This window comes from Haliotis asinina, chromosome 8 (genome assembly GCF_037392515.1).
Source record: "Haliotis asinina isolate JCU_RB_2024 chromosome 8, JCU_Hal_asi_v2, whole genome shotgun sequence".
NCBI lineage: Eukaryota > Metazoa > Mollusca > Gastropoda > Lepetellida > Haliotidae > Haliotis > Haliotis asinina.
In genome coordinates, this window is record NC_090287.1 from 50,403,454 (window position 1) to 50,420,669 (window position 17,216).

The window sequence follows — 17,216 nt, forward strand, 5'->3', positions numbered from 1 at the left end:
GCTGTTTCACTTGCTGATGTGCTGAGGGTTCATTGCGTGTACAGAAAGATGATCTGTTTGATGGGCATTTTAGAAGTATAGCCATGCAGGCACAAGAAAGTAAGATTCTTTATGGATAACAACTTCTTTTTGTGTACTTGATGCGTCTTTTGAGTATGGATTCATATACTGTTGTCAAACAAAATTGTTGTTATCCATAAAGAATGTATACAGAGATGTTGGGTTTTGAAAATACACGTTCTCTGAATTTGCGCTCGATCCAATAAAAAATCATGTCAGTAGAGATGGTAAACTACTGCGTGGCTGGAATCTGTCATTCGTCCAAGTACAAAGCAGGACTTGAAACTGACAAGAGTTTGCACCAGTTTCCGTCAGATCCACTCATCCGAAAAAAATGAATGTAGTTTGTTTGCAACCCACAGACATAAAAACATTTCATGTGTATCACACGTGCCTAATTACATAATGTGGCAGACACTGGACTCGGGTGCACGAGTCATAAATCAACTTATTTTCTTTATGTCGTATAGTCTGATAGGTGTTAAGTTCAAATTGCGCGTGGTCAATGATTGAAGCTGTGTATTGAATGTTGTCTTTAGCAGGCAGGCAGACAGACATATAGGTGTGAATAAACCAGACACTGAGCTTTCTCTGTGACAGAGACTTCTTACCACAATCAACAAGTTGTTTTACGTAACGAGTAGATTATTTACTTGTTTGTGTACACAATCAAGATTAGAATACTGCTCACGACCTCAGACGCTGGGCATGCATACTGTTTCAAGCTGCGCGAACCTATTCACTGCGCATGCGTAATGGACGCAGCGCAGCACAGCTGTTGAAACCAGTTTTTCCCCCAGCGCTGGGGGGAATTTAGTGAAACGTTTGAACTCCGATTTCGCGGGCTTTTTTTTCATCGCGGTTTTTTCAACTTTATAGGTTGAATTGGCATTTTTTATGATTTGTTTCGGTAAGTGCATACCGAAAGGTACCAGAATCTGCAAAGTTGTGTTTTACGTTGCATGTGACCTTTAACCATTTTGTCTGTTGTTTTCTAGGTAGAATAATGTAAAACTTTACTTTGACGACTTTGAGGTGAGGTCAAATTGGGTTTAACGTCATATGACGACGTGCATGCGTGTGTATGTGCGGCTGCTGCTAACCCAAACTTAAGTGGGTTTGATCGTGCTAGCTCACTGAGATTCCAGTACTGTCTGAATGACGGTTGCTTTCACAATATATCGAAATGAACTACTGAATATATCTGTACATCTCTTGTTTTTTAGGAGTATAGCATGTCAAGGCTAAAGTGTGTATGTTTTCTCCTGGTACCTTTTCAACAGTGACACTTAACATGAACAGGAATGGGCATTTGAGAAACATATGGAAAGATATGCCACCAAAGCAGGGAAGGCAGGGACAGAGAAATCTGTATACAGATATCAGCTTGGTTGGATTTTCTGTCACGGAAGTCGTAGTAAATTTCCATTTAGAAGATCTATGTCCCAAGAGGGCTCCCATACATTTGACTTTATAAGGGAACAGCTCCGGTAAGAGTCTCTACCTTGCTGTATACCTGGCTGGGATATACATACAATGAACACCAAGGTAACTCATATTGATGATTGTAATCTGAATTTTTCTTCAGTAGTTTAATGTCCCTTTCATAGTTTACGATGAGCATCTTGAAAGGGACAATGTCAGTTTGTAATACGGATAGACAATGCCTCTTGGAAAATGGTCAAAAATAATATATGTTAATTTATCTTTAGTCTGTTTATGTTTCACAAAATAAATCATATACTAGTAACCGAAGCATTTAAGTCATTCCGTATACTGGTTTGGTTTTGACTGGTTTTTGGTTTAATCAGATAATTTCCATTACATGCTTTAGGGAGTTGTATTGAGACCATCAAATAATCGAGGGTGATCAACAGGCAAGTATCCGTGTGTTTCCTACATATTTCTAATAAAACGTGCGTAACTGTTTATTTTAAGACGAAAAAAAATGACTTACATTTGTGACAGTGCCACAGGTGGGGCAAGACATGCTAAGCTTTTCACAAGCATCCTGTCTTGAATATATGTTAGTAATTCATATACACATGATTATCATGCAGTGGGCTGGACTCACTTTATAGGATTTTTCTTTTGTGGGAAGGGAATTTTCGTTTTTGTTAGCCATACTGACTACAGCCAACATCTGTAAATAACCCGGGGGTTGTTTTGCGGGCAAACTGTGAGATCATTTGAAGTTGTCACCATTACAGGTCTTTTCACTTTCAATATACTCACTTGCTCCGATCTAAACGCACGTTGTCGAATACTTAGATGTCTCGTTATATAATCTCGCATGGTCCCGAAATCAACAACGATGATAAGTGAATAAAAAATCACGCAATCGCTGTGACCTTTCAGCTGATATGAATTGTTAAAAGAATTCTAACAAGTTAGAAAGTATGGAAGCGAGGACATAGGGCATAGTGACATTCCTTGCCTCGTACTTCGAGTCACAAATATTGAAAATGAAATGCGGTTTCAAATGTTTGGAGACAAAATACCTGCTTAAGAATCATTGATATCCCCACACCAAAGACATCTGACTGCTACTGCCAAAGTGCATTTTCTAATGGTTAATGTCTCCCAGAACAATCCATGCGAAGATTATGAAATGCAAATAAAATGGTTTCACTGATAATAAAGTAATAGATCCACCGCGTATTTCTTGTGGAAGCCAGAGGAACTCGTTAAGAGGAACTACTCAGGTAGTTCATGATAAGCCTATTTCAGCCTACGTTCATCATAATCCAGTGTGCTAAACATATGTATGCATATTCTTCTCGCTTTGCTCTCTTCACAGGTGTCTGTGAATACTTCCATGCACAACATCGTGAATATGATACACTGATACAATATACTTTTCTATTTTGTGGAGCAACGTACGTATTACTGGGTTTGTCTACTAAACCGAAACCATTAACACACACATGGCGAAGAAGACAAAGGAACTTCTACCTGCTATGTGCGAGATTCAGTAGGCTCAGCTAACAGACTCGCGCTATTACTGGCCAAAACTAATGGCCAGTCATTGACCAAATGTATCAGCGAATCATGCTTCTCAGTACCTGTATCTTGTTGATACAATCATGCGGCAAATAGTTTACTTTACGTCGTTCCCTCACGATAAGTATTGTTTACGTTTGCTGTCAGTGACTGGTTTGCCTTAAGATTGTGTGATACACGTATTTATTTTTTCTTTTAAGGGTGTAGTAATATTTTTGGCGGCTATTGTGGGGGCACAATGCCTCACCAGCTTTGTCCAACCATCCCGTCACTCCAAGAAGACACACCATGTCACCATGACAAAACACATCCCGCCCTTCGGTGGGGTAACCCTTGACCTTTGTCCAACCTGTGTCCAGTTCACTGGGGAAGCCATTGATCAACTTCTGAACATCATTCTCAGTAAGTGTGGTTAATGGTGGTGGATATTCTGCAATGCAAAAGCGGTACTTAATCTCAAAGGTATTTATGTTGGCATAAATTCGTGGTTACCACACGTTGGGAATCGATAGTAATCCTTGGTCTGTCAGTGACATATTCAGTTTGTGACTATATTGCCCCGCCTTCGAACCCTTGTACTTATGAATTACTATTCAGACCGTTACCCCAGACAAATTATGCAACCAAAACATAGATCACCACCACCTACATTGCAATTCAAAAGTAAGTCACGGTTCGAGAATGCACTATTCCTAGATGCTAAATGTATATATATTTATGTAATTGGACGATAGAACATTCAACCTCTCTTTACATAGTTTGTAAACATATTGAGAACATATTCATTCATATTCATGAGTGTTTTGAAAGACGCCTAAGACTTATCATGAAGTAAGTAAGTTATCAAATGGATTACATGGGAGTACAGGAAACGATGATACACTGTTATCTTGTTTCAGATGCTGGAGTAGTTGGTTCCTGTGGAAAACTGTGCGCAGACCTTGGTCAGAAGACAGGAAGTCAAGCGTTAGAGGTCGTCTGTGATATTCTCTGTGACGTTGTTGGTATTGATGAGTTCGTGAAGCTCATTCAGAAGTGAGTAAACACGGTTTTTTCAAAGAAGAATGCTATCGAAAACAAAACTTTTCATGGTTGTAAAGGCATTCTTAAGGTCACATTCTGTCGTTATAATTGAATAAAAAGTGAGCAAAATCGCAATAACACACACACACACACAAACGTTCTCGTATTTCCTTCTATTACGGAAACACCCGACACTTAACGAGCAGAGGGGGTATCACGTGACATGACGTGAATCGAACCCGCGTTTTCAGCGTGATGAGCGAACGTTCTAACCATTAGGCTATCGCAACTCTGAGCTTTAGAGACAGTAGAACAGTTGCGCATATCCTTCTTTGATCTTGAAACTATATGCCTAGGTACGCATGAATACAACCTTGATCTGTTTCCATCAATAATTACGTGGTTCAGCAGGAACACCATCAGTATCGTAAGTTGTTCTTGAAATGAAAACATATGTTTTACAATTTCGTGCAATATGTTCTAAACGAGTCAAGAGTTTTCACTGTACGCACGTTTGCCACAGTCGAGATACAAGCATGCCACACAACATGTAGTTATATAACACGTTAGAATATTGACCTTCAATAACCCATGCTTGACCTAAGAGGCCACTAACAGGATCGTGTGATCAGGCTCGCCGATTTGGTTGACTCATATCTTTGGTTCTCAATTACGCAGATCGATGCGCATGTTGTTGACCACTGGATTGTCTGGTCCAGTCTCGATTATTTACAGACCGTCACCATACAGCTGGAATATTGCTGAGTGCGGCGTAAAGCTAAACTCACTTTAATAATGAAGAAGTTGCTTTGAATAAAAAGAGAAGAAACATGCCGAATCCTTCCTCAGTGAATTGTTTCACTTTCCTTTGCAGAGCTGACCTTGATCCTATCTACTTCTGTGAACTTCTTAATGTGTGCCCCATTTTTGATGACGGTGATGCCAAAATCACGGAGCTTGCAATCGTCCCAGCTTCAGGACCCCAAGGTAGGTCGGCAACCGTCAGTCACTGTCACTGGTCATTTAGAGAACATGTTTATATTTATGCTCAAATGACAACGTTGATGCTACTGGACAGTGAAAGGCGCATTCAGAATTTGAATGATGAACATTATTAGGCCATGGGAACAGAAATACGTTGTCTGACAAGACAGTTCTTTCGATTATTGTATTCATAATGTATTTTCTTACCGATTGAAGTGAAGATATTTTAAGCCATCTTGAAAGTAGTTCCGATATGAAGTGTAATCTCACTCCAATGGGATATTTATTAAAATCCCCACCCCAAAGAATGTGTTCGATCTCAATGAGATTGCCAAGGACACCACCAACATAATTTTCTTCTAACATTGATAAGATAATGCAGAACTTAGTTATGTATGTGTCCAACTCTGATACTGTTTCTGTGTGGAGAACCCATCAAGGGAGATAATGCTTGGTAATGCTTCGATTCTTGATTATACTTCAGGTCAGAAGACAATCAACTTTTCTTTCACCTCCAAGAACGGCACCGGGACTGGAGAAATCGTTGTTGTCGTAGAAACACTTGATGGACTTCCAATTGGTAAGTGTCCAGCAGCCGATGATGTTATTCAGTCCTTGCAACCTGTGTTGGTCGTACTAGACGACTTTGTTTGGTGGTCAGATTCAAGATTTGGATTATTGCTTGTCATCGTGCTCCACCATGTTTGATCGTTCCTGGCTCGTGTTCTCTGGACTATTGATAAATGGGCTTAACAAGAGAAAACAAGCACTTTTTACAGATTCTGTTTAGACGATGCAGGCAGTTTTGTAAATGACTTGTAGCCACTATCATACCGTATAAGGTAACATGTATATGTGCCACAAACCGTCGACCATGCAGACGATTTAACTGTGTGGCCAAAGTAAACTAACAAAGTATTGGAGCTTCTCTTGAAATATTAATAACTATGAATGGTTAGATTCCCTTACGACACAACATTCATCGGTTTTTTGACATTCTCATTACTATATTCATCAGTACACGACTGTCCCTGTAAATGTTTTATAATAATGCGACATTACATGTTAATATCGGCTCTACGACCCTAAGTGTAATCATTATCGGCACCCATTACATGGACGATGATCGCCATAACGTCCATAATTTGTTTTGGCTGTATGTTCAACTACAATCTATCCAGAGGTACAATCTACGTTTACTTGTCCACCCACAGAGGATAGTTTCCTGAACCAGAAGTCTCCACCAGGCACCTACCCAACTCGTATGACACTGAAGGCCGAGCCCGACCCTAACTGTGACCCAACCCAGGGGCCCTGCGAGCAGTGGCTACCAGGAAACTACACCCTCCGTGTTGGTGAGTGCAGCATGGAATTAACTACCCGGATTTGGTATCTGATTCTCTACATTTGGCACATTGGTAATCTCTTCGAAAATAACACAGGATCTCATTGTCAGATATTGATGAGCCTAGATACGAATGTGGGGAAGTCTGTTGGTTGTCCCGAATGTTCGTCACGTTAATGGCCTGGCTTCGATTCCACACATGGATGTACAATCTACGTAGAACGCGTCTTATCAAAAAACATGAATGGGAGTGTGTGCTCCAGTCTGAAATCTTTGCAATTCAGCTTTGTGAAATGGACGCCATATCAATTTGATATTATGTTGGAATATTTATCTTCTTTAAAACTAAACAGGCGGGGGCAAGATTCAGGTTATTGCCTATTACTGAAAAGTAAACAGAGAATGTGAAACCCCATATGTTTGTCTCCCAAATAACATACAATCATCAAATTGATCAAGATAAATTTTCCTTCAGATATCTGCAATGGTGAGTGCGGCAGCGACCATCCCCACAGCAAGATCTACGACAGACGCTCTATTACTTTCCGCATCACTGAATAGATGTATCGTGTTGGAAGGATGTACATGTATTAAATATGGTTCTTTCTTGGTCATTTTCATTGTACCATCATACGACGTTTAATGTTTTTTTGTGACAACTCATGCCCTTGTGTGTGCATTTCACACATACTATACTATGTCGATCCCCAACGGATTGGACACACGAGTTATATTATCTTAAAGAAAGACCATTCTGCTTTCAGCTAAACAATCTTCGAAATCATATTTGTTCATAAACAGTTTTCAGACATGTATTACCCGTAAAACATATAGATTTTAAGGAATAAAATACTTTATTTTAGGAAGATGAGGATTATTCACTTGTACACAAACTTTTAAGAATCCTTAGAGGACAGATCTATTTTGCCTGATGACCGTGGTTTCTGCCATTGAGCATCATTTTATCTTCCAACGGATGGCTGTGGTGGTTTCGGCCGGAGACACTTCATGGCAGCGTTGCAGTCGATGTCGCCTCTACTGCCATCAGCAGGCATATAAATATACTGCTTGACTGCGTAAATGGTTTAGTTGCCAAATGTATACATGGAAGAAAACAGGGTAGTAAGAAGTCGACATAGGTTGAGTTTGATAACAACATTGTTCATCAAAACATGTCATCCATGAATTACCTGCAAATAAATATTATAAGGGTAACGCTATTTTTCAGGGCATTATCATTTGCAGAAGCCCGAGGTCTTTCATTGACTGCCCGACGAAGGAGGGCAGTTGAAAAGACCGAGGGCTTCTGCAAATGATAATGCCCTGAAAAATAGCGTTACCGTTATTATAGCTAAAATGAATAGAATTTTTAATAAAATAAGAATAAAAACAGCGGCTTCGGTTTAGAAGCATTTACTGCCAACAACAAAACGACGGAGGTCACTGACACACATTTCACAAACATAGACACGTCATAGAACAACACAGATGACGTCACTATTGAGAGTGACGACATTCGACCTTGACCTTTGCTCACTACCAGCCGCCATTGTTTTCAGTGATCGACAACGTTAGACTTCAAGTCGATATTTTCATTGCTGTATGTTGTCATTTATGGTACAATTGTTTTGGTTGGCACGGGCAGGAAAGTGCATAATGGCACATGCACATGTGACGAATGTGAGTCAGATATATGGTCAATAATGAACCCAAGTTCAAACGAGCCGTAGGTGATGAACTTCAACAGTTGAGCTACTTATGACGTCACCTAATAACGGGCTTGATAATGGCCCGTCGTTAAGCATTTTACGGGCATTATCAAGTTACAGTGGACCGCTCATTTCTGATAACGTTTTAATGATAATTCTATCCATTTTAGCTATAAAATTACAGAATACACTTGGTTCTGTTTACTGTTGTGCTTTCACGTTTTCACGTAAAGGAAAGTCATACGGTAACAGAAACGTTCAAACCACGGCCTGGCGTGAGAAAATACAGTACAGAAGCCAGACTGTCCTCAAGTGTTTCTGATCCACACTCGATTCCGTGTATGTCGTATACCTGAAATAGCGCTGAATGCAGCATTGAATACCAAACAGTCATTAACACAAATGAAACTTTCGGAACATTGACCATCGGCTTTTATGAAAGAATTATTAGGTAAGGACACACAAAGAGCCATTACATTATGTTGAGGGCGATGCAGTATATACATTCAGAAATGAAGATCACATCTATAATATTTTAGAAATTTGTTGTTGACTCCTAAATGCCATTCACAGAACCTAAAAGTTAGTAAACTGTAAGGAATTTCGCACGAGCCATGATGATTCCCTGAAGATTATGGATAAAGTAAAATGTACATTTGCCATCTAACAGATAGATGATAGTTGATAAAGAGGGTTGAAGGGGTCGGTTTACCCATTATCAAGATGAGGACCTAACTGGGGAAAGAAAATGTTATGAACATGTGTACATATGTCCCTATCAGTCCTCCATACACTAGGCATTATATAGGAGCATATTTGCAATGCATCTGGCTCTAGTTCCGGCGTGGAATACTACCTGAGATGAACGTCAAGGTAACTCACACACTGATTTTCTCCCTTTCATGTCTAATTAAATGCGTCGTAATTATCAAAGATGACCTCATTCATTGAAACAGTTCGGTAAAGGTACTAATGCAGAGTTGGACGATGGTAAAACATGTTCACAAGTTAAAGATTTATAATAGATTACAATTGTGCACAAAATGCCGTACACAATATGTGGTGTTTTATTTGCAAGGTAAAAAAATATAATAATGCGTAACGTGTGTTTATTAGATCATAATTAGGGTATAAAGTTCACTGTGTCGAAGTAGGCCCATGTCCTCATTTAGCTCTGTGGTTTGGCACAGAAATAAGCTATCTGTTAATTTCCAAGAATAACCGAGACGTCTTGCATTACCAACAAAATACCAGATGTTCCTTTACATATTTCCATAATTTCCCTCACATTGCAGTACAAAGCATGCGAAGAAGCCTAGAAAAGGATTAGGAACACTCGCACTTTCACGTGTTCCTTTATTCGTTTCCATTGGTATATATGTCATGTTCATCACCTGATACGAAAGTCGATTATCTCTGCTGAGCTTTATTGTTAACTGAAAGACGTTTCTCTTACTCGTTTTGAAAGTAAAGATTCAGATGCTAATGCAGAAATAAACAGAGAAATATGTACAAGCTTCATGGAACGAGGGTTAACTACAGGTATTGCTGTGTGTAATGTGAGCTTTCAACATGCATTTTGGGGTATGTTTCCCTTGTTTTTATGTGTTTAGTTGCATATCTTAGTTTGGAGTGAACAGTGGCAAGATGGCTGTGGGCAAGAAGGGTATGGTACCCAGGACTGACTTGTGGTCGTCACTTTGAATTAAAGTGGAAACATTTCATCAGTCCTGACTTCACTATTTCTGTATGTTCAACATCCAAGTGTATGGAATGAAAATATGTAACAACAATCATGGTCAGACCTGAGACTGAGCGAGACTAGAATCCCGTGCATTGTATTAACTACCAGTTCTAATGAATTTTAGCATGACCCCCATCAGAGTATATCCGCCTTTTTGTATAGTTACAAAGGGAGAACTGTCTGGCGAATTTATTCATTGAAAATAATGATTGACTGTATGTTTGCATCGGTTATTTGACCAAGATCTATATATAGTTATCAAAACCATACTGAGAAAAATGTCTCTCAAGGCTAAATGCACTTAAGTCGAATAGACACTCAGATGACTTTCATTTACATCACTAGTTTGCATTTGTTTGATACTCAGTGTTTTCGAATGATGCAAAAATTGTTTTTGTTGCAGGGTGTAACGATATTCCTGGGAGTTCTGGTTGGGGCCCAGTGTCTGCCTAGTTTCTTCCATCACGCGCAGACACTGGAAGTCAATAACACTGGAAGTGAAGCCGTTGGGACACCCGTTAAGTGCGAGACGTGTATCCGTTTTACTAGAAACGTCGGCGTGAATCTCCTTGGCATAATTCTCAGTAAGGATTCAATGTACGCATTGTGTAAACGATGTCATCTGCTCTTAATACTGCTGTAGGCTAATTCAAATGTGGTACATTCCCTGCTAGAAAGTCAGATTTTAGTTAGTCGTATGCTCAGCGTAAACGAAGGACCTCTCTGTCAAGTGTAAATTGGCACGGTTTCCATTACAGAAGCAATGAATATGCCGACAGCAAAGTATATCCTACCCTAAACACGTGCAAAGACAAACACATCTTTCAATAGAAAACAACATGGTACCATAAATGTGAATTGTATCCTTGTCAGCAGTGCGCTAAAATGACACGATATCTCTTGAGATCTTACCAAGGCCTTCAATAATGTACACCCGGCCTGATACATCCACTTTGTCGATGTATCAGGGCACTGTATTTGGCAGATGCAAAAAGCTCGGCTCGCAGAGGTCGACAAACACAGTTTGCTTTGACAAGGTATTTCGTCCCGCTGTACATACCTTTATCAGATTTATGACAAGTTTTAAAATATTTAAGTATATTACTAGTATGATAGCATAATGTTGGATGAACAGAAGCGTAACATGTCTATGATGTCATCAGATCCAGTGTAGAGCTTGCTACATGTTTCTTGCAGATACCGGTACTCATGGTTCCTGTGAAAAACTATGTGCGTTGCTCCGTGACAAGAGCCAGGAACCCATGTGTGATCGTCTCTGCAAATCTGTTGGTCTGGTTGCATTTGCTAAACACTTTCAGACGTGAGTTAAACGATATCACCAAGCATAAGGCGCGGGCGTTCAAGCAGAGTGAGTAACGTTAGTTTGTTTAGACATACTTCTGAAAGTTCAATACGGTTTGTGATCTTTTTGTTTGGTTTGTGTTGTTTCTGAAATATGTAGGTCATTCAGTTGATTATAACCTAAAGCAATATCAGCATCTGAATGTAGGTTTTAGTCTGTGTACTAGAACAAAGAGCAACTAAACACTAAGACGCGCGATCCCTATAAAAGAAGAAATAGTGTTCATTCAGGGTTAGAATTCCCTGTAGGTAGTCTATGCTGATTCCATGAATGGGTTCGATGACAGTCATTGTAACTCGACGACAAGGGGCGATGATCAAACTAGGGATCTTGACTGTGTTGGCCAGGGCTCGATTTCCTAAAGTTTAGGGGCATCAACGAACTGCTTGTGGGCTCAAATATCTAAAAGATATAATTATCATTTCAGGGCGGACACAAACCCCTTCTATTTTTGTGAACTCCTAACATTGTGTCCCGGATTTGATGGCGGTGATGCCCAAATCACAGAGTTCTCAATTCACCCATCAGTAGCCCCACAAGGTATGATCTCCATTTGTCTCAGCTAGACAGCACAATCTTCCTTTCCACCATAGTGAAAACCTTTGCCTAGTATAACAGTGCATTGTGTAAAAGTCTATGATGATAACATACCTCATTCAGCGGTTGATCATCTCTCCACGTCCGATGTTATTCAGGAAAATGGTATGTGTTTTGTTCAAAGTTTTATAGCTGGCAATCACCAATCGCTGTAGTGAATGTGAGTGTTGTGCAGAATGAGTATGTTGAGGGTTTCGATAAGCAAATATCCAGTATTAGCAAACTGTTCTTTCAATTCGATAACTTGAAAACTCATTGATTTCGTTAGCAAATACTTAGGTTCCTCAATAGACAACTGCTCAAAGGTGGCAAGTTATTGATATGCGGAATGTTGGCATGTCATTAGGGGCTATTGCAAGACAGGCAGTCATTAACCATCGATTATCAGCCCACTGACCAGAACACATCAGCAGAGCAGACCAGTGACGCTAGGGATCGGCAAAATTCAGGTGGACCTCCTCAGAATCACAAGAGCCCATCCGTTTATGTCGAATGGTCTGTTAAAGACTGGATTCCACTCTTTCAAACAGAACGGCCCATAGAGAGGCATACCTCCATTCGTCGTTACCGCCAGACTACAAAATAGCAAGGCTAGCATGGTATCAAACTCGACGTCACTGTAATTTGACGTTATGGGGAAGTGTCCACTGTTACTTATGCATGTGTTATTCACTGAGATTGAAGATTTTATGCCAGAATCTTGAAAATGTTACACGGACATAGTTATCAGTACTTGAAAGTTTGTAGATTTGGCATTTAATGATTCCATTTAGGTCAATGTACTTAGTTTAGTAGGTTAAAGGTACGTTTCCTGACGTCGATAACGGTAACACAGTAATACTATGAAACATATGGGGTATTGCGACTCTTTTTTGGGGTATAGTTTATCAACCCATTTAAGGATCGACAATGTCAGACTGCAAGATAATCACTGCATATGACATCTGTAATACTTTGGGGATTTGTATACACCATAACTGGGGATGATGTCATACAAACCGTGATTGTAAAGTGCTGCCTGAGAGTGAACATTATGTAACGGTGAAACCATAAGTATTATTTTGTGTGTGAGACAGGCAAGAGAACAATAAGCTATTCGTACACCTCCAGTAATGGAACCGGAACGGGAGAAGCTGTTCTTCTTGTTGAGACAATTGATGGTTATCACATTGGTAAGTTATACTATATATATACAGTAGCTTTGTTGTTGTTACAAAACGTGTGCAGTGAAATACATACAGTTCTATAATGTGTCAGAAACAACAAATCGTTGACTTCCGGTGTCACCATTCATTTTATATTAACCTCCTTCACAACGTACCCAGAGAGATAGCATTGCCTTCAACACTAATAAGGACCTGTAACTGCTATTTGATTTATCGTACTCAAGTTGATTGGATAGATGGTCACTCTGTTACAGCCGTCAGGTCAGTTCTGACGATACTCATAAATGTCCTACATTACTTCCTTCCACGTTTAGATGTGTCTACTGAAATAATTGAAACAGTGTTCAGTCTCAGTAGCAACTGTTCCTTCACAGACAATAGTGTCCTCATCCCGAAGTCTCCGCCAGGAACTTACCACAACAGTGTTACCCTCACGACTATACCCCGTCGACCCTGTGACCCTAACAAGGAAAAGTGTGAAAAGTGGGTTCCAGGAAAATATACACTATTTCTGGGTGAGCGTACAAGCTACCATAACTCTTGAAACACCGTTTAACGTATATATATGCCCAAACACAGAATGGTGAAATATCGTGCTCATGGCAAGACTTTGGAAACATCCAACTACAGCCAGAATTCTATATAAAACAGGTTGAAGATAAAACCCACAGAATATCTCTACACGATTTCAAAGTAGTCAAGTCAAGAGTGTTTGTTGTATCAAAGGCCATCAGCCCATATACAAATTTACATAAATACAATCGTTGAGAATGTACAGATTTATAGATACAGTGGAAATGATAATATATATAACATTCATCTAACTGGTGGTAATAGGGAGTGAGGTAAATATGAAATCCCATTCAACAAGTTATTTCTCAGGTCCATTCCATCTTGTACAAAAAGAGGTAACCTAAGTATTACATCGACATCATTCCATGATGAAATAGAAGCAAACCCTATTCTACTCGTCTTAGATAAGAAACGTTCTGGTATATAGTTAGTTCGTAATTCTGCATAAGGACATTCAAAGTTAAACGTATTTCGTCTTCTATGGCAGAGTTACATAATGGACAAATTCTTTGCATTCTTTCAAGTGACATATTCCGTCCATTCTTTCAAACACACACTTAGATATGAGTGGCCATACTACAGTCATTGTTAAGGTGTTTTGTCGATACCTCGATTTCAAATAGCATCTACTTTTGAATAACAATTAACGAATCGGGTTACTTACCATTACATTGTGTTCCAGGTATCTGCAATGGCAGATGTGGAGCCATATTTCCACACAGCAAGATCTACGACCTGCGCAACACCACATTCTTCATCACTGACTAGACATTGCTGTATGGCGTATGGTTGAATACACGCGTAAACAAGCCTTCCGTCCTTTTGTATCATTCTGAACAAGAACCAGGAGCCTATGTAAACTCCCCTGATTCCCTGGTTATGTGCAGTATCGATGGGTAGGTTAACTTGGGATAAAAGGTCACGCTAAAGTGAACAAAATGTGCCAAGGCAATCTTTTTCAACATCTTGTTGTAGAGACACTCCAGTGTTCATATTCACAGATGGAAAAAAGTATTGTTTTCATATGGCCACTATAAGTGAAAACTTAAGGGTGGGGTCAGAAGGGGTATAACGTCATGTTCAAGCTATCATTGCACTTATATCGCGACATGAACGTTTAGCTTCCAACCCAGTGATCAACAGCATGGGCATTAATCTGTTATATATACACACTGTTAGAGGGGAGAAAATGATTAGAAATTAAGTTTGGATTAGCCTAGATTTACTGAATACTAGCCACAGCCGAACGAAAGATAATAATTGTGCTATTACCATTCTGTCGACTGACGCAAATAGGTTGTCTATCACGGTACAGAAATACGAAGTATTTTTCAGGCAATTGATGAACAGCTGATACACTAAAATTGGAACGTATTAAAGAAAACCAGGTCAAAGAGAAATATTTTAGGGCTGGGAACCTGTGATTTGATGAATGGGGAAAGCCTACGAAGTATTTTGTAACCTGGAGAATGGACACTACACCACTAAATTGATTAATGCGCTTATTAGAGACAATGGAGAGGAAATCTTCGATGGTAGTCATCTACGTACTTAACAGAAAACATATATATAATTTTTATTCCTCCATCGGAGAGTACATGGAATTGCGAAAATTGGATAAATTAGTGTTTAGAGTTCACTGAAATTGATAACCAGAGTTATGCACAGAGGGAGAATAGTCCTTTCACAACAGTCTCTATGTACAACCACAGATCGTTATCTGACAGGGTCACGGGGGTCCGGCAGGAAAGCAGACAACAAACTAGGTCTAGATCTGTCTTGCCATGCAGACTGACACTCAGGTCCACAGGACCAACGTTGATGAGGCCGCACCACAGAAGGTCTCTCGTTTCTGCTTTGACCTCACAGGTACATATGGCATGTACCAGGAGATGCCCATACGATTCGCCGCATAGGTCACAATGACCATGGACAAATCTGGATGGTCTCCAGAATGCACAGAGCTGCAAAGTAAACTGGCACTGATCCTTCAGTTCCTAGCTCCTAGCTAATAGCCAAGCAGGGTGTTGGAGAGGGATGGATTTGGCAGAAATGCTTCAGGTCCGGATCAGTTCTGAGGCGCTCATACCAGATTGAGAGCTCATGGTCTAAAACTGTTTTCTTGACAATCTTCTTCCCTGACGATTGCTTCATGAACACACCGAAATAGATGAAATTGTCTAGATACTGTAAAAGGTGATACTTTTGCAGAATGTTGATGACATCTGGACTAATACCAAGTTGTTGCCTGATGGGGCAATGCCTGTATGCAGACAGCCGTGAAACAAACAGTTTATATGACAAAAGATGTGTTTTACTGTTGCATAGAGCACCGAGGAAGAATAGTTTTCTGGTATCAATTTGAGATGCTTATGAAGACCATCCGAGGAGCGAGGTGCTGATGTCTGTCCTGGTTGTCCTTGGAAGTCCTTGACACAGCTTTAGGCAAAAGCGTTGTGCTCGCTCTAGTGTAATAGATTCACCTTTAGTAATGCCCGTCCACAGTTCACAGCCGAACGTGGCTTTGGTATACATACTGATCTCAATAGGTTCGAGGATGTGATGGGATTCAGTCCTTTATGGTGCACGCCTGCTTTTATCATCATCATTGCGGTCGACTTCATTATGGAGCTTGCATTTTCTGTTCTTTCTCGGTTGTTAAAGTTGGATTTGAGAGTTACTCCAACATGCCTTGTGCATTTGACTGTTGGTATAGCTTTATCATACAGTTTAATGGGCGAGTTCTGTCTTCGTTTAGGGTTAAAGATTATGACTTTACTCTTGAGAGGAGAAAATGTAAACTGCCATTTAGAACTATATTCCTGACAAAGAGACACCATTGTCTGGACATTAGCAGATATAGGACTTATTAGCGAGATGCCGCCTGCTTGGGTCGGAGCAGCTACGCGTATATCTACTACAAAGCATCCCCTTTGTCAAGTTTCGTAAGGAGCTCACTGATATAGGTAAGGTACAGTTTTGCAGAGAGAATATTAACTTGTCGGACGCCCCGTTGGAGACTGAACCAGTGCGAAAACCAGTGTTGTTGACGAATACACGGCTCTGCATTCCAGTGTAAGTGTTGCATAGGATCCGCCAGAGCCCCGGATGGATCTCCATCTGATGTAATTTCCAGAGCAGTCTGTCATGACAGACTGTGTCAAAGGCTTTGCAGCTGTCGAGAAACACCACGATAGGAGAGTCGTGTCGTTGAGTGTAGTGATATACAGTCTCTTGAAGTATGAAGAACGCATGGAGGGATGACAACCCTTTCTGAAAACCACACTGTTGGCCATCCGGGAAGTCTGTTGAATCATTTAACTGAGGGATTCGTTTGCCTAATATTAGTTCAAATACTTTAGATATGACCGTGATTCTGTCGTTTTCTAAATTTAGATCCCGGACAACTTTCATGAGGTCATTGTGGCATAGGAATGCAGTTCCTCCACTTCTGTTGGGTTTGCCAAGTTTGGATTCTGGGGCTGCATAAGTGATGGAAAAGTAGTTCTCGTTTAGAGTGTCCATGAATGACTTGTTATGTGTTCCTAATTGATGGTCGGAGATGACACACAGGTGGATGTTGTTATCGGACAATAGGGAATTCAAGTAAGCCACACTTGTCATGATGCCCCTGCAGTTCCAAGACATT

General features: G+C 40.1%; 2 protein-coding genes across 2 annotated transcripts; both read left to right on the plus strand.

Moving 5' to 3' along the window:
* The first annotated feature begins 1,421 nt into the window (after positions 1-1,421).
* LOC137293761 (countin-3-like) lies at positions 1,422-7,029 on the plus strand. The gene is made up of 7 exons (XM_067824474.1): positions 1,422-1,608; positions 3,264-3,465; positions 3,963-4,098; positions 4,961-5,073; positions 5,555-5,650; positions 6,285-6,425; positions 6,891-7,029. The coding sequence occupies exons 1-7, from the start codon at positions 1,597-1,599 to the stop codon at positions 6,974-6,976; spliced, it is 786 nt and encodes a 261-aa protein (XP_067680575.1). The 5' UTR covers positions 1,422-1,596; the 3' UTR covers positions 6,977-7,029.
* Positions 7,030-8,971: 1,942 nt separating this feature from the next.
* On the plus strand, positions 8,972-14,378 carry LOC137295386 (countin-3-like). The gene is made up of 7 exons (XM_067826724.1): positions 8,972-8,997; positions 10,272-10,452; positions 11,066-11,189; positions 11,659-11,771; positions 12,905-13,000; positions 13,369-13,509; positions 14,250-14,378. The coding sequence occupies exons 1-7, from the start codon at positions 8,986-8,988 to the stop codon at positions 14,333-14,335; spliced, it is 753 nt and encodes a 250-aa protein (XP_067682825.1). The 5' UTR covers positions 8,972-8,985; the 3' UTR covers positions 14,336-14,378.
* Positions 14,379-17,216: the final 2,838 nt, after the last annotated feature.